Raw genomic sequence first — 24,263 nt, 5'->3', positions numbered from 1 at the left:
CCTTCTCTACCAGCACATCCTCGGTTTCCGCCTGTAATCCTGCTCTACCTGCAGGGGTCTCTGCACTGCAATCTGTTCTTATATTATTTACACCCTGATATTATCCAAACGCATTTGTCTGATGTTGGAACTGTGGTTTGCTGCCTCCCAGCTCACAGAGGATAATGGTCCCATATCAAAACATCAGCAAAAAATAAACACATTGAATACTCAGACCAACTCACAAAGAATTATTATTATTTATTATTTTCATAAACCTTTTAATTCATAGCACAGCTTTCTAACCAATAGTTAGGAAGCACTTTCCAGGCTTCACTGTTACCTGGAAAATATTCTCAAATTCTCAGCAACAAAGGAAAAGGCTCTCTGAACTTTCAAACGAAGCCCAGACTGTTGCGACCATCACTGCTGCAGCACAGTCTTCCAATAAAGGCAACTCCTAATCCAGCTGTGTGAAGTGAATGGGACACAAGGATCATAGTTTTCTTGCTCAGATTGTGTAACCCAGAGCCAGCTCCAGGGCTCCCCCAATAATAATAATAATAATAATAAGCCTTGCACCTTTTTCAGCATACAAAATAGTTCCTTTGGTTGATTCATGTTATCAAACTAGAATATTCCTCCGTTCTGATTGGTTGCATGTTATTCTTATAAATCTCTTAAAATTGCCCCTCCTATACCTCTCTCTTACACAAGGTTGAACCCTTACACCACCTCTTCTCAGCCTTCCCCAATTCCTGTCTTTTCTGAATTAATTCATATGTAAACCAAGGGTCAATATTCTTGTCATGCCTGATGGTAATCAATCATGGGGACGGGGGCCCCCTATCTATGTATTAGCTAATGCAACTTTTTCACCAAATTGGTAACTTCAGAATAATCTAGCCTTCCAGAAAAAGGCCCTAGCGATCTCGAACAACATCCACATCTACCTGGCTCTAAAATCATAGAAACCATCTGGGATCAAATAGATTTTATCTGCATTTGATTCTTCACTTTCAAAGATTTTGTTAAAGAGAATAAGATGACGGAGTGGTCAGTCCATGGAACTGGCATAATCTTCAGCCAGCGCATATTATTTCTTCCTTGGAACCCTGTTTCGTGACAGAATAATAGTGAGGATGTTGGGGAGATACCAGTTCCGGAGTTGGTTTTCAGGGGTGATGAGTCAGACGAACTGAACGAAATCACTGTCAACCTGGAAGATGTAGTAGGCCAGATTGACAAACTAAAGAGTAGCAAGTCACCTGGACCGGATGGTATGCATCCCAGGGTACTAAAGGAACTCAAAAATGAAATTTCTGACCTATTAGTTAAAATTTGTAACCTATCATTAAAATCATCCATTGTACCTGAAGACTGGAGGGTGGCCAATGTAACCCCAATATTTAAAAAAGGCTCCAGGGGTGATCCAGGTAACTATAGACCAGTGAGCCTGACTTCAGTGCCGGGAAAAATAGTGGAAACTATCCTCAAGATCAAAATTGTAAAGCATATAGAAAGACATGATTTAATGGGACACAGTCAACATGGATTTACCCAAGGGAAGTCTTGCCTAACAAACCTGCTTCATTTTTTTGAAGGGGTTAATAAACATGTGGATAAAGGTGAACCGGTAGATATAGTGTATTTGGATTTTCAGAAGGCGTTTGACAAAGTCCCTCATGAGAGGCTTCTACGAAAACTAAAAAGTCATGGGATAGGAGGCGATGTCCTTTCGTGGATTACAAACTGGTTAAAAGACAGGAAACAGAGAGTAGGACTAAATGGTCAATTTTCTCAGTGGAAAAGGGTAAACAGTGGAGTGCCTCAGGGATCTGTACTTGGACCGGTGCTTTTCAATATATATATCAATGATCTGGAAAGGAATACGATGAGTGACGTTATCAAATTTGCAGATGATACAAAATTATTCAGAGTAGTTAAATCACAAGCAGACTGTGATACATTACAGGAGGACCTTGCAAGACTGGAAGATTGGGCATCCAAATGGCAGATGAAATTTAATGTGGACAAGTGCAAGGTGTTGCATATAGGGAAAAATAACCCTAGCTGTAGTTACACGATGTTAGGTTCCATATTAGGAGCTACCACCCAAGAAAGAGATCTAGGCGTCATAGTAGATAATACATTGAAATCGTCAGCTCAGTGTGCTGCAGCAGTCAAAAAAGCAAATAAAATGTTAGGAATTATTAGGAAGGGAATGGTTAATAAAACGGAAAATGTCATAATGCCTCTATATCGCTCCATGGTGAGACCACACCTTGAATACTGTGTACAATTCTGGTCGCCGTATCTCAAAAAAGATATAGTTGCAATGGAGAAGGTACAGAAAAGGGCAACCAAAATGATAAAGGGGATGGAACAGCTCCCCTATGAGGAAAGGCTGAAGAGGTTAGGGCTGTTCAGCTTGGAGAAGAGACGGCTGAGGGGGGATATCATAGAGGTCTTTAAGATCATGAGAGGTCTTGAACGAGTAGATGTGACTCGGTTATTTACACTTTCGAATAATAGAAGGACTAGGGGGCATTCCATGAAGTTAGCAAGTAGCACATTTAAGACTAATCGGAGAAAATTCTTTTTCACTCAACGCACAATAAATCTCTGGAATTTGTTGCCAGAGGATGTGGTTAGTGCAGTTAGTGTAGCTGGGTTCAAAAAAGGTTTGGATAAGTTCTTGGAAGAGAAGTCCATTAACTGCTATTAATCAAGTTTACTTAGGGAATAGCCACTGCTATTAATTGCATCAGTAGCATGGGATCTTCTTACCTGATCTAACCACATATATTCCCTGGCATCATGTGAATAATTAAAATGTAAATATAGTTAATGTGAATATACTTAAAATATGTGAACATGTAACCACCTTTCAAGTTGAATTAATTGCCTCAATGTTTCCTCCTCCTATAAATTTATTGTAAAGCCTGTTGCTATGTTATGTTACATTGTGAACCGAGGTGATGTTTTTAACGTGCCCCGGTATATAAAAAACCCTTAAATAAATAAATAAATAAATAGTGTTTGGGTAATTGCCAGGTTCTTGTGGCCTGGTTTGGCCTCTGTTGGAAACAGGATGCTGGGCTTGATGGACCCTTGGTCTGACCCAGTATGGCATGTTCTTATGTTCTTATGTTCTTATGTTCTTAAGGAGCACGTTGCATAGTGCGCCGGATTTACTGAACCAGCTCGTCAGAGCTACCACAAAGCATCTTTACATGCGGAGGATCATCCCTGTCTCTATCTAAGATATGGGCTTCCCTTCTCCCACCTCTCCCGATCCCAGGCCTCCTCTCGCCTCTCAGTGAAGCAGCGATAGCCCATGAGGCTGCCTGATCCCTCGGCTTTTGATAGCAGATAGGAAGACTCCCCTCGTATACACCACCAGCACACGTCCTCTGTCTCCATCCTTCGCTAGGGCAGAGCTTCTGTGCTTGTCCCAAGCTTTAACTCCTCACTCTCCCACCGCTGGGTAGGCTCCGTGCCTCTCAAGTTCTCTTGAATTATTTTTGCATTTACCAACGGCCCTGGGACGCCACTGCATGCAGCCACCCAGTCTAAGTTAAGAAATATTTCCGGTTTTCCTTAAGCACCCCCCGAGCCCCTCCCTCCAGTGAGAGATTCAGCACCTTTCTCCAGCCGACTGCTGCAGCAGGGACTGAGGTTTGCTGAGACACCAGGACACGGAAGCCATGGAAAGAAGGGATTGGCAGAGTGGGGAGGGTGACCTGAGCAAAAAACTGCCCTCCTCCTACAGAAACGTTTGAGAGGCCTGGAAAAGAAGAGATTCAGAGCAGCACACACACACACAGTCACACACAGAGTCACACACACACACACAGAGTTATACAGTCTCTCACACACACACAGAGTCATACAGTCACACACAGAGTCACACACACACACACAGAGTTATACAGTCTCTCACACACACACAGAGTCACACACACACACACAGAGTTATACAGTCACACACACACACAGTTATACAGTCTCACGCATACACACACAGAGTCATACAGTCACACACAGAGTCACAGTACTTTCTACCTTCAGTAGCTTCCCCCTTTGCAAACAAAAAAAAGGTTCCTAATACCGGAGTGGAAAATGTCCACCCCTGCCAGATCATCCCCTGCTCCCAGGACAGGGACGGCAGTGAGGGGAAGGACAGAGAAAAGCAAAAAACAAATACAGAAAATAACCAAAAAAAGAGGAAGCCTTGCTCCTAAGCTTTAGAACTAAACTTTTGCACCCCGCTCTTCCTAACTCTGAAAGGTAACTTCCAGTGCCATGAAACGAGCTTCCCCATCCACTCATTGGTGACCGGGGGACGAGGGAGGGCAGATTTTTGTTTCACACACACACACAGCACAACGCCAGAAAGGAGGACACGCGCTACTGAAAATGCTCTTTATTGGGTATACACAGCAGAGTACCGTTTTCCAGGAGGTCGAAGCAAACAGCTTCAGAGGGGCAGCGTGGCTTTCCCCCACCACCACTCCCTACACCTTGTGCTCTAAGGCCGGAGAGGAAGATGAGGGAGAGAAAAAAAAAAAAGTGTAGGAATTATAGGAATACATTGCCCTCCCCCCCCAGACCCGAACACAGATAGCAGCCCTCCCCCCCCCCCCAAAAGCAGGGCCTAGGGTCTATCTGACCACGCTCTCCCTCGAGCCCTGAAGATTAAAGCAGTGCTCGTAGGAGTCCAGAAGGAATGGCAATTTCAAAACATACAAAAATGTAGCACTGGCAGAGTAAATGGTCCATCCGAGCCCTCACCTTCCCTGGGGTGTGAAGGGAAGGGGGGAAAAAAATCCCGTTTACTGGCAATGGCACTGCAGGAGGCTGGGGGGAGGCCATGTAGAAGCCCCACCCAGGCACTTCTGCCACTGCAGTGGAAAGAAAGAGGGATGTGGCACCAGTGAAGAGAGGAATGAGTACTAATCCCCGTTTATAAAAAGGGAGGGCTGATCCATGCACTGAAGTTGGAAGAGGATGGGGGTAAGAGAGGAGCCTGGTCCCATAGGTTGAGCCTCCCTTTCTGTCGCCGTCCTCATGAAGCAGCGGCCCTGGCGCGGCGGGTGTGGCACGCCATGCACAGGACGTGTCCGTCCAAGGGGTAACATCCACCCTCATCTGCCTCGATCGAGAGGTGCTTGCCACAGTCCTGGGGCAGAAATATAAAACACACACTCACACACGAGTCCTTACAAGGGAGGGCAAAACAATAGGACAGACGGGGGGAAGAAAGGGGGTGCGCAGTGAAGCGCCAGCCTTACCTCGCACGTGTAACATTTCATGTGGAAATTCCTCTCCAGAGCGACCACACGCACAGTCTCATCCTTGCCGGGCTCGGGCATGATGGGTTCATCGCAGACGCAGCAACGTGGGGCGTACTTCCTGCCGAGAGAGGAGGAGACACAGACTCAGCACTGAAAGAAACGAAACGGACGAGGACCGAGACCCCGGACAGGCAGCCCAGCCGTCCCACAACCTAAGCCTCCCCCCTGCAAGCACTACACAGTGAGCTGTAATCCCCTGCTCAGCCGCCTCCGCATCACTGTCTTCCCTGCGTTTTATCAGAGCTTAACATGGCTCCTCCCGGGATGTGGCTCCACCATACCTGTGGTAATCCTCCACGCAGTGCGGCTGGTTACCCTGGTCCACGATAAACGGGGCTCCTTCCAGGCTTACGTGGCACACCACGCAGGTGAAGCAGTGCGGGTGGTAAAAGTTCCCTGTGGCCCGAAGCATCCGGTCTGTGATGGTCTTCTTGCAGACACTGCACTTCTCCAGGGTGCCCTGCAAGAGAAGAAAAGGAGGCAGGGAATGCCAGAGAGAGTCACCCAGCTCATCAGCCCCAGCATTAGAGTGCTCCGAGGATGGGCGCAGGGAGCCCCCACTCACCGTGTAACACTCCTCGCAGAAGGGCTTCCCGTCCATGTCGTAGAACTGATGTCCCTGCAGCTCCCGTTCACATTTGAAGCAGGTGAAACACTCCACGTGGAAGAGCTGGTCCAGAGCTCGCACGGCAGGCTGGGTCCGAGAAAGGGGCTTCCGGCAAATTCCGCAGAACTCTGCGCAGAGAGGAAGGAAGGTGAGCACCAGCAGACAAGTGCACCCTCTCTGAGGGGGTTGGGGGGGGGGGGGGGAAGAGGCTACTTCAGGGACTCTCGTCTGCTTTTAATTTAGGGGGAATCTAGCATTGGCCTCGTCTGAGAATTTTGAAGCCGTATTTTTCACTGCACAATCCTAGGGTTTCCTAGCGTTATGCTGGCCCCCTAGTTCTAATCCTGAATCGTCACCAAGAATTGAGCTTCTTGCTCTATCTAAAAGAAAAAACACACACAATTTTAAGGTTGGGAGATTTTAAGATTTCCTTTAGTACATCTTGTTCTGCTAAACCTGAACTCCTACCTGCCACGATGGCTCTTGGATTTACGCAGGTTATCAAATTCCCCACTTGTGTGGCTGCTCATATTCTTCATCTGGTTTTACCAGCAGAATCTGTTTAAATTTAAATCACTTATGGTCTCTTAAGAATAAAAAAAGACTTGCCACTCCGAGTCATGTCAAAGATCCATCAAGCCCAGTATCCTGTGTCCCAACAGCGGCCAATCCAAGTCACAAGTACCCAAACCTTAAATAAAATTTAACAGCAGCAGTTTATGGATTTTTAAATCCAGTTACATTAGCTGCTGTAACCACATCCTCTGGCAATGAATTCCAGAGCTTAACTATTCACTGAGTGAAAAAATTCTCAGATTACTTTTAAAATGTGCCCCATGCTAACTTCATGGAGTGCCCCCTAGTCCTTCTATTATCCGAAAGAGTAAATAACCGATTCACATCTACCCGTTCTAGACCTCTCATGATTTTAAACACCTCTATCATATCCCCCCTCAGCCGTCTCTTCTCCAAGCTGAAAAGTCCTAACCTCTTTAGTCTTTCCTCATAGGGGAGCTGTTCCATTCCCCTTATCATTTTGGTTGCCCTGCTCTGTACCTTCTCCATCGCAATTATATCTTTGAGATGCGGCGACCAGAATTGTACACAGTATTCAAGGTGCGGTCTCACCATGGAGCGATATTGGGTGGTGTTATGTAATATTTTATTGGTGTTTGGAAAAAAAAAAGTTTTAATGAGTTAAATTTGATGTTATTCTATTAGCTATTTTGAAATATTTTATTCTTTTTATTAATATGGCTTTACTACTATTATGATGTTTATATTTCTTGATTTTGTTGTTTGATGTTTTATGAGGAATGGTGATGTTTGTTTTTCCATTGTTGCACTACATGCAAGGTCTGGCTTATTGTGGTTTCCAGTTCAATTTCTGTCTGCATGTTTCAGTTTATATTTTATGGTCTCTTTATTCTGTATTTGATGAGGTTCTGTCTGAATTCTGCATGCATGTCAGAGGTGAGGGATTCTGCTAGCATATAGGTTTTGTGTAGGGATCTTTAGCTGTTTTAATCTGTTTTCTCCCCAGTTGTGTTCAACATTTATACTCATCCAATCTGAAATGTTATTCACGTTATCTATTCATGGATGACATTCAGCTCTGCATCAAAACAGGATCCAACCAAACCTCTTCCATTACTAATCTCAATGACTGTTTTACAAACCCAAATTAAATCTCTCCAAATCACAACTCCTCTAGTCAAGCTGCCAAGATCATCTCCTACAATATTTACCTTCCCTGTCAGAACTCTACCTTCAGCTCAAAGAATCAGTAAGAAGCCTCAAGGTTCAACTTGATCAAAACTTCAAGATGGACTCTCACATTTCTAAAAGTGGCTAGAACCTCCCCTGTGCATCTAGTAACTTCATTGTGTACTTTCTGAAAGAGTAAACAACTGATTAACCTTTACTCATTCCATTCCACTCATTATTTTATAGACCTCTATCATATCTCCCCTCAGCCATCTCTTCTCCAAGCTGAAGAGTCCTAACCTCTTTAGCCTTTCTTCACAGGGGAATTGTTCCATCCCCTTTATCATCTTGGTCCCCCTTCTCTGCACCTTTTACAATTCTGCTGTATCTTTCCTGAGATGCGATGACCAGAACTGCACACAATACTCAAGATGAGGTTGCACCATGGAGGATACAGAGACATTATGATATTCTCTGTTTTATTCTCCATTCCTTTCCTAATAATCCCCAGCATCCTCTTTGCTTTCTTGGCTGCTGCTGCTGCTCACTGAGCAGAAGATTTCAACGTATTTTCAACGATGACACCCAGATCCTTTTCCTGAGTGGTGACTCCTAATGTGGAGCCTTGCATTAAGTAAGTATAGATTTGGGCTGCCCGTCCTTTAATACATGAATAGAAAGGCCCACGAGTATCTCTCCCAGCCTCGGGTTGGATTAGGATTGCTTCTTGACTTTTAATCGTCCCCACTGAAGTCCCAGCCCAGCCGCACGTTCCCTATTAGTTCTCCCACATGTACCCCGAGCTCCATGGGAACCCTTGCTTTAAATATTGTCTTTTAAAGGGCTGCAGTGAGTGGAGATCAGATTCAGAGCTTTTACCATTGCTGCTCTGGTATTATAGAGCCGACCGGAGCAAAAAAAAAAAAAGTTAAAAGCTTTATTTTTTTATGCAAGCTTTTTCCTATTTGGTTAGCGGAGGCTTTTACTGGCTTTCTTGATTTCTTTTACTCGACGTAATTTTATTACGCATGATATTGTTTTATGGATTTCCGTTTTAATTTGCATTACGTGGACGTTACTGGGTATTTTACGCGGTACTCTGCTGAGAACTTGTTTATGGATTGGCAAAATAAAAATGTTCTGCAATAAATGAGCACATACATCGCTCTTCTCCCTGTGAGGACACACGACCCAGCAGGGACGGGCGAGCATAAAAGGATTCCTATTTGTTGCCTACACCAGGGCGACCGTGTTTCGGGGGGGGGGGGGGGGTGGGGGGCACTAGGATGGTTTATACCTGTTGTCGCTGCCTCCGTAGGGGGCGGGTTGTCCATCTCCTTCATGAGGTTCTGCGTCAGCCTCTCCAGCTCTTCCACCTCCTTCATGGACAGGCCGTTACCCCGTGGGGGACCCCGGGGGACCTCCGTAGGTGGCTCAGACACCCGGTGCTGCTGCTGAACCCCCTAAAGAAAAAGGAAAAAAAATGATAGCAAGCATCAGTGGTGCAGGGAAGCAAAAACACTTTGCCTGCTTCCCAAGGTGAAAGAGCAGCTAAGCAGTCCCGGTCCCCAGTCTCCAGCACCAGGGGAGGGAGAAATGCGCACATGCAGTTCAGGTGAATGACCACTAGATAGCACTGTTCCGATGCCACAGGGGGGAATTAAAGGAAATTCCTTGGTTTCAAAGCAAAGGGACTGCCCTAGCTTGGGTCTGAGCCCATCCACTGACCTCCACGGCACCCCCCTTTGGGTCTTATTCCTAGGTCTCCTTTCCTTCCTCCATCCCAGTGTATTTTGTTTCTTAATTCTAAGGCGTGCACTTTTTATCATCATCTGAAGGACTTGAGGGAAACTTCCAGGCCCTTTGTAGACACTAATACCCTCCCCTCAGAAAATGAAAAACCCAACAACTCAGAGCAATAACTACAGGAGTGAGGGGAGGGGAGGGGAGGGGAAGATCTTACCAATTTTCTTGACTTGAAATGCTGTTATCCAATATTTCGGACACAGATCCCTTTCCCCTCCCTCCCCCAATCCTTAAGGGATCAGCTGCTCAAAACCAGGTCGGTCAGATTTCCCACCCCCGAGATGGCTGCATATGGGCACCGGATGTGAAGTACAGGGCTGCCAAGCACTCTGGGCACCCCCCCGCCTTGGATGAAAAGCACCAGCCCCCCCCAGTCAGTACAGGACCTGGGCTGAAGGAGAGTGGAAGTGGTGCGGGGGGAGAGCCAAGGAGCTTCAGCTTCCTAAGCAGCGCTCCTTGCCCAAAAGGTTTAAATTCTTACCCTTGGGAAACAACACAGGACACCAGGACCCCCTCCCCTCCTTACCGTCGCCACGGGTGGCCAGGGCTTCTCCTGGACCGTGGGCTTCTCCCGCTGCTGGACGTAGCCAAACCCTGCTGAGGGGGCGGGTTTGGCGCCGGAGGACGCTGGGACTCGGGACGCGTCTCTCTGCGATGAAGGCCCTGCTCCAGCAGGGGGAGGGAAGCGCGGCTGGGCAGCCCCGGGGGCTTTGGTGGACGCTGGCGGTGGCCCTCCAGGAGCGGGTCTGGGCCAAGCCTGTGTGAAGGGGGCGGGGGGAGCAGACGGTGGAGCTGCCACTGCAGATTTCGATGCCACGGGGACGGGCACAGGGCTGTACGTCTGCTGCGGCCGGGCGGCCCACGGGGCGGTGGGTGGGGTAGCTGGACCGGCTTTGGGAACAGGAAGTGGCGGGGCGGCAGGAGGAACAGGGACGGGGTCAGGGGTGTCAACAATGCTGCGCGTCACCTGGAAGGAAAGAAAAATGAATAAAAGTCACCTCTTCCAGAGCCACAACCGTATCCTTTTCAGGCTGAAGGATCTCATGTCAGACCACGATAAGAATTATCCACCCATGCTGCACGCGTGCCCTCTTGACAGTTTGGATAATTCAAAACGTGGATCCGATAACAGACGGACAACACAACCTCCAAAGCAACCAGCGCACTCCCGACATAACTTCCAAAACCCTACGATATAATACAGAGAGAGACGGAGATCTGACAATATCCCCCACCCCCGAGTCTCTTTATCCAACTCTCCTTTCAGTGGTCAGAACCTTCCTCCTTCCCTCACCCCAAATTATTCAGTCTGTCCCCTGTGTTAAAATCAGGACAGCACCAGGGATTAAAGCAGCATCTCCTGAGGGAAGTAACAAAGCGAGAAGTTTTCAGTGCCACTAATGTAACCTGCTAGAAATGGGAAAACACACAGTGACAGTTCTGCCTTCCACCACTAGATGGCAACTTCGCATCAGTTTTTAAAGGCATCTTGCTCCATTCTAGTCACAACTTTGGTGATCCAGAGAGTTTGCGACAGAGCCGGGGATTAGGACTGAGGCACAGGGAGATAAAGTGACTCTCCCAGGCTCACATGAGAAAGTCAGTGACAGAGCCGAGGATCAGGGTGATACTGCGACTCCCCTGAGGTCACAGAGTCAGCGAAAGAGAATCACCACTCCCAGAATGCCTTCTTGACCCTAAAATCAGCCCTCCTCCAGTAAGCCGACTTTAAAAATAAACCGCACGAGAATAGGAAGCTTCAAGAGGAAGCAAAAACAGGAAGCAACCCCCACCCCATGTAGCTGAGCAGGGCATGTGCTGCAGAGTAAGACAGATCACGCTCTGCAGCCAACACCCAAGCAGAAGAGGCGGTCCAGGTCTAGAACGAGATACAAGCAGCTATTTATCAACTCCAGAGCCAAACCGGCTACTGCACAGAACCAGTGCTCAAAGAGCAGAGCCACTACCCAATCAGCTCTGCACACTGTTCAGCGCCAGCCCACGGAGAGTTACATTCAGGTTCTGCAGGGGGCCCAGTGCAATAAGGCGAGCCGGGCTGCATGCATGGACGTTATTCGCAGTGCAGAAGACGCGCACACAGACTGGCGCGCCTCCCTTTAAATCCCCCGTTAACGAAGGCATGAGATATTACTCCCCGATGCAGCGGCTTAACCCTGGAGCCGTAGCGCCTGCTCTATGGGGCTGATCCCAGGGTTCATGGTACAGGGGGTCCTGCACACAGGATGTTTGTGCATAAAACACTTTGTACACAAAGCATTCCTGTGCTCAAAAAACACGATCAGCGCGCGGAAAACGGACTCCTCTAACATGGACCGGTCCACCTGATTTAATATTTAAATGGGAGGTGCTAGGAGAAATTGCACGTCCGACGCCCAGGAGAGGTGGCTGTCAGCGGCTTAGGAAAACGGACGCTCAATTTTACGAGCATCCCTTTTCCTAACTTACGCACAGCCACGGGTTAGGAAAGTGGGATGCTCGATAATTGAGCCTGACTGCCAGCACCTTTTTTTTTTTTGTTTTTAAAAGGTTTTTCCTTTTTCAGTTCCTCGCCATGATATTAAGTCAGAGGAAGTGCAGAAAAGCAGTATTTTCTGCTTTTCTGTAAGCTTTTTGGGCTCCTCAGGAATTAACGCCTGTTCCGGAGCAGGCATTCATTTTGGAGAGTAAAGGTGTGAGGGCGTACTTTTTTTTTTTTTTGCATCAGGAGGAAATAAGTACTAACATCAGCAACAAGAATGTACATGTGATGAGCGCCATCAGCTACACACTTCCATTTTGTATCGGAGGTGATGGATGTGCATACAAAACGCGTGTCCAGTCACATGTTGACTGTGCACTGCAGCCAGCCAGAATATGCACAAAACTTGATTCGTGCACAAAGGAGTTGTGAAATGCTCTCTGGAGTCTCAATGCGTGGATGGGACGATGGTGCAGGGAAAAGGGATTCAGTTTTGCAAGGAACTGGGGAAGGAGGAGTCTTTTCTGAAGGGATGGGCTCCACCTTAACCAGGGTGGAACCAGACTGCTGGCGCTAACCTTTAAAAAGGAGATAGAGCAGCTTTTAAACTAGAACAAAGGGGAAAGCAGACAGTCGATCAGCAGCGCATGGTTCGGAGAGAGGTATCTTTAAAGGATACTAATGATGCATTAGAATTAGGGCATCCCGACAGTGAGGTTCCAATAATTAGAAAAGTAGTCCAAGTGCCTGTAACTAAAAACTCACCTGAGCTAAAAGATTCTAACTTATCCCTATCAATTAAAAAGCAGAATGAAAATACAAACAAAAATCAAACTTTGAAATGTTTGTATGCTAGTGCCAGAAGTCTAAGAAGTAAGATGGGAGAATTAGAGTGTAGAGCAGTGAATGATGACATTGGCATCTCAGAGACCTGTGGTGGTGAAAAAAGCAAACAGAATGTTAGGAATTATTAGGAATGGAGAATAAAACGGAAAATGTCATAATGCCTCTATATCACTCCATGGTGAGACCACACCTTGAATACTGTGTACAATTCCGGTCTTCGAATCACAAAAGAGATCTAGTTGCATTAGAAAAGGCACAGAGAAAGATGACTGAATGGCTCCCCTATGAGAAAAGGCTAAAGAGAAAATTTGAAAAGAAGCTTGCCGTGGAAGTAAAAACTCATAATAAAAACTTTTTCAGGTACATTCAAGGGAAAAAGCCTGCAAGGGAATCAGTTGGACCATTAGATGATCATGTGTAGAAGGAGCACTTAGGGATGACAAAGCCATAGCAGAGAGACTACATGAGTTCTTTGCTTCAGTATTCATTGAGGAAGACATAAGAGAGATACTCAAGCCAGAAATAATATTCAAAGGTGATGATTCAGCAGAAGTGAAACAAATCTCAGTGAACCTGGAAGATGTATTAGGGCAAACTGACAAAGTAAAGCACCTGGACCAGACGTATACATCCCAGAGTGCTGAAAGAACTATCAATAACATCATCTATGGCACCTGGAGGGTTGTCAATGTAACACCAATTATTAAAGAGGGATCAAGGGGTGATCCAGGAAATTTCAAACCAGTGAGTCTGACATCTGTGCCAGGCAAAATGGTAGAAACTATCATAAAGAATAAAACTGCTGAACACATAGATAGGCACAGTTTAATGGGACAAAGCCAACATGGATTTAGCCAAGGGAAGTCTTGCCTCACAGATCGGCTACATTTTTTGAGGGAGTAAATAAACCTGTGGATAAAGGTGAGCCAGGTGATAAATTGTATCTGGATTTCCAGAAAGCATTTGACAAAGTCCCTCATGAGAGACTTTTTAGGAAATTAGAAAGTCATGGGATAGGGGACAGTGTCCTATTGTGAATTGCCAATTGGTTAAAAGATAGAAAACAGAGAGTAGGGCTGAATGGTAAATTTTCCCAAGGTGAAAAGTGGAGACCCCAGGGATCTGTTCTAGGACCGATGCTTTTTAATATATTTATATATGTCCTGGAAATGGGAACAAGTGAGGTGATCAAATTTGCCGATGACACAAAATTATTCAAAGTTGTCAAATCACAAGGGGATTGTGAGAAATTGCAAGAGGAACTTGCAAAACTGGGAGACTGAGCATGCAAATGGCAAATGAAATTTAATGTGGACAAGTGCAAAGTGATGCACTTAGGGAAGAGAAACACAAATTATAGCTACAAAATGCAAGGTTCCTCATTAGGAATCACTACTCAGGAAAAGGATCTAGGTGTCATCGTTGAAAATACTTTGAAGTCTTCTGCTCAGCATGCAGCAGCAGCCAAGAAAGCAAAGAGGATGCTGGGGATTATTAGGAAAGGAATGGAGAATAAAACAGAGAATATCATAATGTCTCTGTATCGCTCCATGGTGCGACCTCATCTTGTGTTCATATATCATACACAAACAGAATGCTGGGGATTATTAGGAAAGGAATGGAGAATAAAACAGAGAATATCATAATGTCTCTGTATCACTCCATGGTGTGACCTCATCTTGTGTTCATATATCATACACAAACAGAATGCTTGGGGATTATTAGGAAAGGAATGGAGAATAAAACAGAGAATATCATAATGTCTCTGTATCACTCCATGGTGCATCCTCATCTTGTGTTCATATATCATACACACACAGAATGCTGGGGATTATTAGGAAAGGAATGGAGAATAAAACAGAGAATATCATAATGTCTCTGTATCACTCCATGGTGCATCCTCATCTTGTGTTCATATATCATACACAAACAGAATGCTGGGGATTATTAGGAAAGGAATGGAGAATAAAACAGAGAATATCATAATGTCTCTGTATCACTCCATGGTGCATCCTCATCTTGTGTTCATATATCATACACAAACAGAATGCTGGGGATTATTAGGAAAGGAATGGAGAATAAAACAGAGAATATCATAATGTCTCTGTATCACTCCATGGTGCATCCTCATCTTGTGTTCATATATCATACACAAACAGAATGCTGGGGATTATTAGGAAAGGAATGGAGAATAAAACAGAGAATATCATAATGCCTCTGTATAGCTCCATGGTGCATCCTCATCTTGTGTTCATATATCATACACAAACAGAATGCTGGGGATTATTAGGAAAGGAATGGAGAATAAAACAGAGAATATCATAATGTCTCTGTATCACTCCATGGTGCATCCTCATCTTGTGTTCATATATCATACACAAACAGCATGCTGGGGATTATTAGGAAAGGAATGGAGAATAAAGCAGAGAATATCATAATGTCTCTGTATCACTCCATGGTGCATCCTCATCTTGTGTTCATATATCATACACAAACAGAATGCTGGGGATTATTAGGAAAGGAATGGAGAATAAAACAGAGAATATCATAATGTCTCTGTATCACTCCATGGTGCAACCTCATCTTGAGTATTGTGTGCAGGTCTGATCACCACATCTCAAAAAAGATACAGCAGAATTAGAAAAAGGTACAGAGAAGGGGGACCAAGATGATAAAAGGGATGGAACAATTCCCCTATGAAGAAAGGTTAGGACTCTTCAGCATGGAGAAGAGATATGATAGAGATCTATAAAATAATGAGAGGAATGGAACAAGTAAACGTTAATCAGTTGTTTACTCTTTTGAAAAGTACAAAGACCAGGGGACACACAATGAAGTTACTGGGTAATACATTTAATACTAATAAGAGAAAATATTTTGTTACTCAACGCATAAGAACATAAGAAATTGCCACGTTGGGTCAGACCAAGGAACCATCAAGCCCAGCATCCTGTTTCCAACAGAGGCCAAACCAGGCCACAAGAACCTGGCAATTACCCAAACACTAAGAAGATCCCATGCTACTGATGCCAGTAATAGCAGTGGCTATTCCCTAAGTAAACTTTATTAGTAGCCATTAATGACTTCTCCTCCAAGAACTTATCCAATCCTTTTTTAAACCCAGCTACACTAACTGCACTAACCACATCCTCTGGCAACAAATTCCAGAGCTTTATTGTGCATTGAGTGAAAAAGAATTTTCTCCAATTAGTCTTAAATGTGCTACTTGCTAACTTCATGGAGTGCCCCCTAGTCTTTCTATTATCCGAAAGAGTAAATAACCGATTCACGACCTCTCATGATTTTAAACACCTCTATCATATCCCCCCTCAGTCGTCTCTTCTCCAAGCTGAAAAGTCCTAACCTCTTTAATCTTTCCTCATAGGGGAGCTGTTCCATTTCCCTTATCATTTTGGTAGCCCTTCTCTGTACCTTCTCCATCGCAATTATATCTTTTTTGAGATGCGGTGACCAGAATTGTATACAGTATTCAAGGTGCGGTCTCACCATGGAGCGATACAGAGGCATAATTAAGCTCTGGAATTTGTTGCCAGAGGATGTTGTGAAATCTGTTAGTGTAGCTGGATTTAAAAACAAACAGTTTAGACAAATTTCTTGAAGAGAAGTCCATAAACCATTATTAGGGTGAAGTTACAGAAATCCACTGCTTATTCTTGGGATAAGCAGCTTGGAATCTCTCTACCCCTTGGGATCCTGTTGGAAACAGGATATTGGGCTTGATGGGCCCTTGTCTGATCCAGAATGGCAATTTCTTATGTGTTATGTGTGTAAAAGTAGCAATTTTCGAAAGCGCATAAATACTTTTGAGAATTACCTGCAGATCGCGTTGTGCGATAAATCAAGCTCTATGCACAGAAATTGGATTTTAGGGATTCTTAGCACATCTTCTGCACATGTTTTTGGGTTACTGGGGTTTGTTTTTTTAAACTCCTGAATCATTAGCATACTGTGAGCCTCCTGCACCAGGAGCTGACTGGGGTTTTGTTTGAAGCATGCACAGGCCTTCCTATTCAGTTAACTTTAGGACAGCTCTTTGGCGTGACCAGACGTCGCTTGTCTGCTCTCCGAATATCGGAAATAACCAGGATGTAACTCCTCCCCGAAATGTCCCCAAATTATCTGGTAAGTGCCAAAATCTTCATTTAGCCGGATAACTGGCGAGTTACATGGACCTTACAACTTATTATATCAGCAGCAAGCTTGTTCCCGAGGGACGGAAGGGTAAAGAGACTGCTCAAAGTGCCAGGCTACTCCCCCACCCCACAACCCTATCCTCAGCTTCACAATCCATCTCTTCCCTGCTGGAAGAGGCAGAGCTGCTGCAAACGCATTGCAACATCACAGTGGCGTCCTCAGTCAGGTTTCCGACGCACCCACGAGGAACATGCAGGAGAGAGAGAGAGAGAGAGAGAGAGAGAGGTGCATTGCATGCAGGAGAGAGGTGCATGCAGGAGAGAGAGAGAGAGAGAGAGAGAGAGAGGTGCATTGCATGCAGGAGAGAGGTGCATGCAGGAGAGAGAGAGAGAGAGAGAGAGAGGTGCATTGCATGCAGGAGAGAGGTGCATGCAGGAGAGAGAGAGAGAGAGAGAGAGAGAGAGGTGCATGCAGGAGAGAGAGAGAGGTGCATGCCCTGCTCCCACTGCATGCACCTCTCTCTCCTGCATGCAATGCACCTCTCTCTCCTGCATGCAATGCACCTCTCTCTCTCTCCTGCATGCAATGCACCTCTCTCTCTCTCCTGCATGCAATGCACCTCTCTCTCTCTCCTGCATGCAGGCTCCTTGTGGAAATCCCGAAAACCTGCCCGGGCTGAGAAGCCCCGCTGTGGCCTCCCGCTCCATGCCCAGCCAGCTCTCGCTCACCCGGCTCTGAAAGGGGTCGTTCCTCTCCATGTCGGCTAAGATGTGGGAGAGGGAGTCTATCTCCCGGTCTATGCTGCTGAGCTGTGCACGGGGCTTCACGTCCTGTTGGGAGAAAGAAAATCTTACAAAGTCACCAGCGCCTGCTAATCTGCCCCTTAGTCCCCCTGCCCCAATTCTGCTGCGGCCCGGCCCTCCCCGCTCCCCCCTCTCACCTGTCCTGACAATCTCCTGGCGGCTGGGGTCTCCGTGTCCATGGCAGGTGGAGGAGGGGAGGGGAAACACTCTTCCGGGGCCGCTGGGAATGGATCCTCAAACGCTGGGGGTGGCGGGGGTGGGAAGGCACCCGTGGGCGAGGCCATCAGCTCCTCGGGGGGAGGGGGCGGCAGAGGGAACTCTGAAGGAGAGAGAGAGAGAGAGAGAGAGAGAGAGAGAGGGAATCACACGAGAGAAGCAGAGGGAGAGGGAGGAGGGAAATCTCAGCGCCTTCCCACCTTACCTTCTGCCAGAGCCACTCCCGGGACCTCTCCCACCCGCCCCATGTGCGCCCGGGCACTCCCGGAGCCCAGCAGGGCCGGCGGGGGAGGGGGCATATCCGACTCTGGCCCGCCCGGAGCTGCCCCCCCTTTGAAAGGGTTCAGCTTAGGCTTGGGGGCCACCACGGGAGCGAACTTCTTCTGAGGGGCGTAGAAAGCGGGTGTGGAGATGTTGATGCTGACGGAGGAGGTCATGCGAGCCCCCGGGGACCCTGACGAAGCCATAGGGACTGAGCTGCACCTGCAGAGAGAGAGAGATTTAAAATTAAAATATCAAACCCAAAGAATAAGGGGGAAGAAGCCATAAATTCAATCAGGGACCCCGAAATCCTGAGAGACACACCAAGGAAGGAAACTGCGCTTCTGCACGCGGCTTAGAACCCCAACCCAGAAAAAGAAAAAAAACCCCAGCTTCTGAGAGGTCAGACAATGAGAGAGAGGCGCCCAGGAGAGACACACAGGCGCCCAGGAGAGACACAGAGGCGCCCAAGAGACACACAGGCGCCCAGGAGACACACACAGGCGCCCAAGAGACACAGAGGCGCCCAGGAGAGACACAGAGGCACCCAGGAGAGACACAGAGGCACCCAGGAGAGACACAGAGGCACCCAGGAGACACACAGGCGCCCAGGAGAGACACACACAGGCGCCCAAGAGACACACACAGGCGCCCAAGACACACACACAGGCGCCCAAGAGACACACACAGGCGCCCAAGAGACACACACAGGCGCCCAAGAGACACACACAGGCGCCCAGGAGACACACACAGGCGCCCAGGAGACACACACAGGCGCCCAGGAGACACACACAGGCGCCCAGGAGACACACACAGGCGCCCAGGAGACACACACAGGCGCCCAGGAGACACACACAGGCGCCCAAGAGACACACACAGGCGCCACAATCACTTCTCTGTTTCACATTTTACAAAGAAAAAGTAAAAGAACCTACTGAGAAGGATCCCCCCAGCCAAAAATAAGCCAGAAAACCACCTCCCTAACTCTTCTCAGCACTTCCTGTATCTCTGGTTATTGCCCCTGTTTCTCCCCTCCCTGCCCCTCTCTCTCCTCTCAGCAGTTCCTGTATCTCTGGTTATTGCCCCTGCTTCTCCCCTCCTGCCCCTCTCTCCCCCCTCAGCACTTCCTGTATCTCTGGTTATTGCCTCTGCTTCTCCACTCCTGCCCCTCTCTCCCCCCTCAGCACTTCCTGTATCTCTGGTTATTGCCCCTGCTTCTCCCCTCCTGCCCCTCTCTCCCCCCTCAGCACTTCCTGTATCTCTGGTTATCGCCCCGGCTTTCCCCTCCCTCCCCCCTCAGCAGTTCCTGTCTCTCTGGTTATTACCCCTGCTTCTTCCCTCCTGCCCCTCTCTCTCCCCCCTCAGCTGTTCCTGTATCTCTGGTTATTGCCCCTGCTTCTCCCCTCCTGCCCCTCTCTCCCCCTTCAGCTGTTCCTGTATCTCTGGTTATTGCCCCTGCTTCTCCCCTCCTGCCCCTCTCTCCCCCTTCAGCTGTTCCTGTCTCTCTGGTTATTACCCCTGCTTGTCCCCTCCCTCCCCCCTCAGCAGTTCCTGTATCTCTGGTTATTACCCCTGCTTCTCCCCTCCCTCCCCCCTCAGCAGTTCCTGTATCTCTGGTTATTACCCCTACTTCTCCCCTCCCTCCCCCCCTCAGCAGTTCCTGTATCTCTGGTTATTGCCCCTGCTTCTCCCCTCCTGCCCCTCTCTCTCCCCCCTCAGCAGTTCCTGTATCTCTGGTTATTGCCCCTGCTTCTCCCCTCCTGCCCCTCTCTCCCCCCTCAGCAGTTCCTGTATCTCTGGTTATTGCCCCTGCTTCTCCCCTCCTGCCCCTCTCTCTCCGCCCTCAGCAGTTCCTGTATCTCTGGTTATTGCCCCTGCTTCTCCCCTCCTGCCCCTCTCTCCCCCTTCAGCTGTTCCTGTCTCTCTGGTTATTACCCCTGCTTGTCCCCTCCCTCCCCCCTCAGCAGTTCCTGTATCTCTGCTTATTACCCCTGTTTCTCCCCTCCTGCCTCTCGGCAGTTCCTGTATCTCTGGTTATTGCCCCTGCTTCTCCCCCCCCTCCCCCCTCAGCAGTTCCTGTATCTCTGGTTATTGCCCCTGCTTCTCCCCTCCCTCCCCCCTCAGCAGTTCCTGTATCTCTGGTTATTACCCCTGCTTCTCCCCTCCCTCCCCTCTCAGCAGTTCCTGTATCTCTGGTTATTGCCCCTGCTTCTCCCCTCCCTCCCCCCTCAGCAGTTCCTGTATCTCTGGTTATTACCCCTGCTTCTCCCCTCCCTCCCCCCTCAGCAGTTCCTGTATCTCTGGTTATTGCCCCTGCTTCTCCCCCCCCCCCCCCCCCCCCCGCCCCTCTCTTCCCCCTCAGCTGTTCCTGTATCTCTGGTTATTGCCCCTGCTTCTCCCCTCCTGCCCCTCTCCCCCCTCAGCAGTTCCTTTATGTGGTTATTGCCTCTGGTCCCCATGTCTCACCCTCTCGGCTCTGGCCCAGCACCTGCAGACCCGGCCAGGATGTCTGAAGCCTTCCTCCCTGCCTCCCGTTGCCACAGAGACGGCTTCAGCAGCCCCGAGAGACCTGCGCCGCTCCTCCCGTCGTCCCTCCATCCACCCGTTCAGCAGCTCTCCCCTTCCGTCTGCGGTTCCCAGTGCCTGGGCCCAGAAACAAAACCCCTTCTGCCTCTCCTCCTGCCAGCGCCTCCTGTCTCGCTCGCATTACCCCTTTCCTGCCCTCTCCTCCCTCTGCTTCAGCATCAAACCAAAAGAATTGCAGGATGAGTAAAGATATTGAGAGTGAAATGGTTCTCCCCCTCGTACCGAAGTGGCTCCTGCATGGCTGCGTCTGCCCCCTCCCTGCCGCTCACACACACAGCGTCAGGCTCGGCCACACTCTCTCTCCCCGGAGGTCAGAGGCATTGCCCTGCTCAGCCCGAGCAGCAGGGGCAGGGGGACAAGACGTGCAACGGGATTCCCCCCCCCCCACAAGCACTAAGGATGCAGAAATTATTTCATTCTGGCTCTCCCCATGGGGGTAACAGCCCTAGCACCGCCCCCGCCCATGTCAGACAGCGGAGAGCGCAGCGCCGTCTGCGTGACTCCTAGGAAGAAATATTTACAAAATCCCAGGGCTACGGAGCAGGCTTACAAGACAGGACTGGCCGGGACGGCAGTGCTGAACATGTACGAGGAATCCTGGACTCTCTCTCCCTCCCGGCCGCGATGAGATCACCACTTGGCAAACAAACCAGAAACCTCTCGCACTCCCTGCTTCCAATCCTCCAACTTCTGGGCTGGGTGCCGGGTGGCAGCGGATCCCCGAAGGCTCTCCCGCGTGTTTCCGGCCAGGATCCAGAGAGGCGACACCATCCCCACATCCAGGGGGAGGAGGAGGAGGGCAAGGGCGCCGTAACTCCAAGGAACAGCCTCCTCTGTCTGTTTGCTGGAAATTCACCACCAGATTACATTCCACGAAGTCCCCGGTATCCTCTTACTCAGCACTTCCTCTGAGTCAGCACCTAACCAGAGCCTCTGCACCATGTTAGGGGGACACTCTCCCCCCTGAGCCAGCACTGACCCACTGTCCCAGCATGGGGTTACAGGTCACTCTCCCCTCTGAGCCAGCACTGACCCAGTGTCCCAGCATGGTGTTAGGGGTCACTCTTCCCTCTGATCCAGCACTGACCCAGTGTCCCAGCATGGTGTTAGGGGACACTCTCCCCCCTGAGCCAGCACTGACCCTGTGTCCCAGCATGGTGTTAGGGGTCACTCTCCCCTCTGAGCCAGCACTGACCCAGTGTCCCAGCATGGTGTTAGGGGTCACTCTCCCCTCTGAGCCAGCACTGACCCAGTGTCCCAGCATGGTGTTAGGGGTCACTCTCCCCTCTGAGCCAGCACTGACCCAGTGTCCCAGCATGGTGTTAGGGGACACTCTCCCCCCTGAGCCAGCACTGACCCAGTGTCCCAGCATGGGGTTAGGGGTTACTCTTCCCCCTGAGCCAGCACTGACCCAGTGTCCAGCATGGGGTTAGGGGTTACTCTTCCCCCTGAGCCAGTACTGACCCAGTGTCCAGCATGGGGTTAGGGGTTACTCTTCCCTCTGATCCAGCACTGACCCAGTGTCATAACACAGTGCTACGAATAAACAAAGTTCCCTTTTGGAGAAACCGCCTCTCTATAGGCAAAAAAAGAAGAGGAACTCATGGGATTATGCAGGGAAGTTTTTTTCTAAAGGTCTCTTCCTCTCTGACTGTCAGACAATGCCCCTGCCTTTGTGCATCCCAACCAAATTCATTGGTTTAAGTTTTTTTTTTAAAAAATCACTCCATTCCTGTAGAGTGGCAATGGCATAAAAAGCCCAGGATGTGTTCTAAGCTTGATTGTCATCAGACGAGGAGAGTTGCCCATCTTATCAGCACAGAGTCACAAGCAGCTGCACTTTCTGTGTGTACCCGGGGTCTGCACTGGCTTGATGTTGTTGCTTTGGGCCAGAGGGTGCTAATGGGTGTTTCCATTTTGTCCCTTTGGGAAAAATGCATACATAAGCCCCTTAAATTCATTAAGCAACTTCCTGTGAACCTCTTGTGGCAGCCAAGAGTGCCACGAATTTCCTTGCACACACGAATGAGCGAGCATGCATGGTCATGCCATCCCAGTCAACATGGGCCAATCGGATCCCATTCCTCATGAGATGATGCGGGTCCTTTACATGGCTGCCCGTCTCCAGGGGACGAAATCTAAATCAAGAGGAGGAGCCCTACAGGATCTGAGAAATAACCAGGGTCAGAGGGTGGGTGATAAAGAGATGGATCAAGATCACCAGCCATACGCCGAGGCCTCAGCTGGGACAGACCCCCTCCCCAGCATCCCAGCACGGCTTCTAAACCCCAGCACCGGCAGCAGTGCCTGCAATCCCCCCCCCCAGCATCACAGTGCTGCCTCCACGCCTCTCCCCCACCAGCACCCTCATCCCACCACACCATCCCTCTTCCAGGCTGGGGCAGGTCAGAAACTTGCCACCTTGTGATGAGTCTCAGAGGAAGAGCCCAGGATCAAGCTTGCCCGAGCTGCAGGGGGGGCAATGACCCAATGCTATACGACAGAATTACACACCCAGCCTGGGGGGGTAATATGGTGATTTAGTGCAGCATATATTATGCATAATAATAATGCATTACCCCCTGCCTGGAGGGGGAATATCACGGTTTACTAGAGACCCAGAGGAGAGGAAGTCAGGCAGAGTCCACAGGGGAAACGAGTTCAGGCTGATTTAAAATCAGCTTTAATGCACCACTCTGGGGTGAGGGCAAGCAGTCGAGCACCTGTGGCTAGAGAGCCCAGGCCCGCAGACAGCAGGGCTGCAGGTAGCCTATGGCTACTGTTACCGGGGAGGGATCTCCAATAAGAAGGTCTTACATCTAATACCTCCACTAAGCCTCATCAAAATCTATCAGAAAGAGAAAAAAAAAGTGCATGGGGGGGGGGGGTGCGAGGCAGGACCTGGGAGTTCCTGTCCTCACATCTGCTGCCCTCTGAACCGCACCCTACAGCCCCCCGCCCGCCACGGGGCACCCGGCACCTCCAAAACAGACAGAAACCTCAGCTCACAGGGCGGGCAACAAGTTTTACAAGATAAAGCACAGGAAAAGTAAGAAACACACACAGCCCGTGCAGGACTGACTCCCACTCCCAGGATCTGCCCCAGGACTCAAGGGCTGAGCGTTACCTCCTGCCCCCAGGACTCAAGGGCTGAGCGTTACCTCCTGCCCCCAGGACTCAAGGGCTGACCGTTACCTCCTGCGCCCCGTCCGGAGCAAGAAGAGCCAGCTCCGTCCCGGGGGGGGGAATGCATGGGTGCAAGAGAGGAAAACGAGGACTGCTCACCTCCCCCAGGTCTGGGCGACTGAAAGGGCCTCACCCTCCGGGACCAGCGAGGCCGGATCTGCAGCGATTTGGGACCGGGGACCGTCTCTCCCTCTCCCTCTCTTCCTGGTTAAAGTTTGCGAACAATCTTTCTGCAAACACCGCCCCCAGCTGTTGCCCTTCCCGCCCACTTC

At 49.0% G+C, this 24,263-nt stretch overlaps 1 protein-coding gene across 2 annotated transcripts; it reads right to left on the bottom strand.

The window, feature by feature from the left end:
* Nucleotides 1-4,883: 4,883 nt before the first annotated feature.
* On the bottom strand, nt 4,884-24,241 carry ZYX (zyxin). Of its 2 annotated transcripts, none has more exons than XM_029580723.1 (10): nt 24,091-24,241; nt 18,164-18,441; nt 17,880-18,061; nt 17,668-17,769; nt 9,986-10,426; nt 8,951-9,116; nt 5,905-6,074; nt 5,621-5,799; nt 5,277-5,397; nt 4,884-5,164 (listed from the first exon to the last, which is right to left on the bottom strand). In XM_029580723.1, exons 2-10 carry the CDS (start codon nt 18,423-18,425, stop codon nt 5,051-5,053), a joined length of 1,737 nt encoding a protein of 578 aa, XP_029436583.1. In that variant the 5' UTR covers nt 18,426-18,441; nt 24,091-24,241; the 3' UTR covers nt 4,884-5,050. The 2 variants fall into 2 exon arrangements, with proteins under 2 accessions (XP_029436583.1, XP_029436582.1); XM_029580722.1 differs by lacking the exon at nt 24,091-24,241 and adding an exon at nt 21,356-21,803.
* Between the last annotated feature and the right edge of the window lie 22 nt (nt 24,242-24,263).

Source organism: Rhinatrema bivittatum, chromosome 16, assembly GCF_901001135.1.
Source record: "Rhinatrema bivittatum chromosome 16, aRhiBiv1.1, whole genome shotgun sequence".
Classification (NCBI taxonomy): Eukaryota; Metazoa; Chordata; class Amphibia; order Gymnophiona; family Rhinatrematidae; genus Rhinatrema; species Rhinatrema bivittatum.
This window is presented reverse-complemented; position numbering and strand designations above follow the sequence as displayed.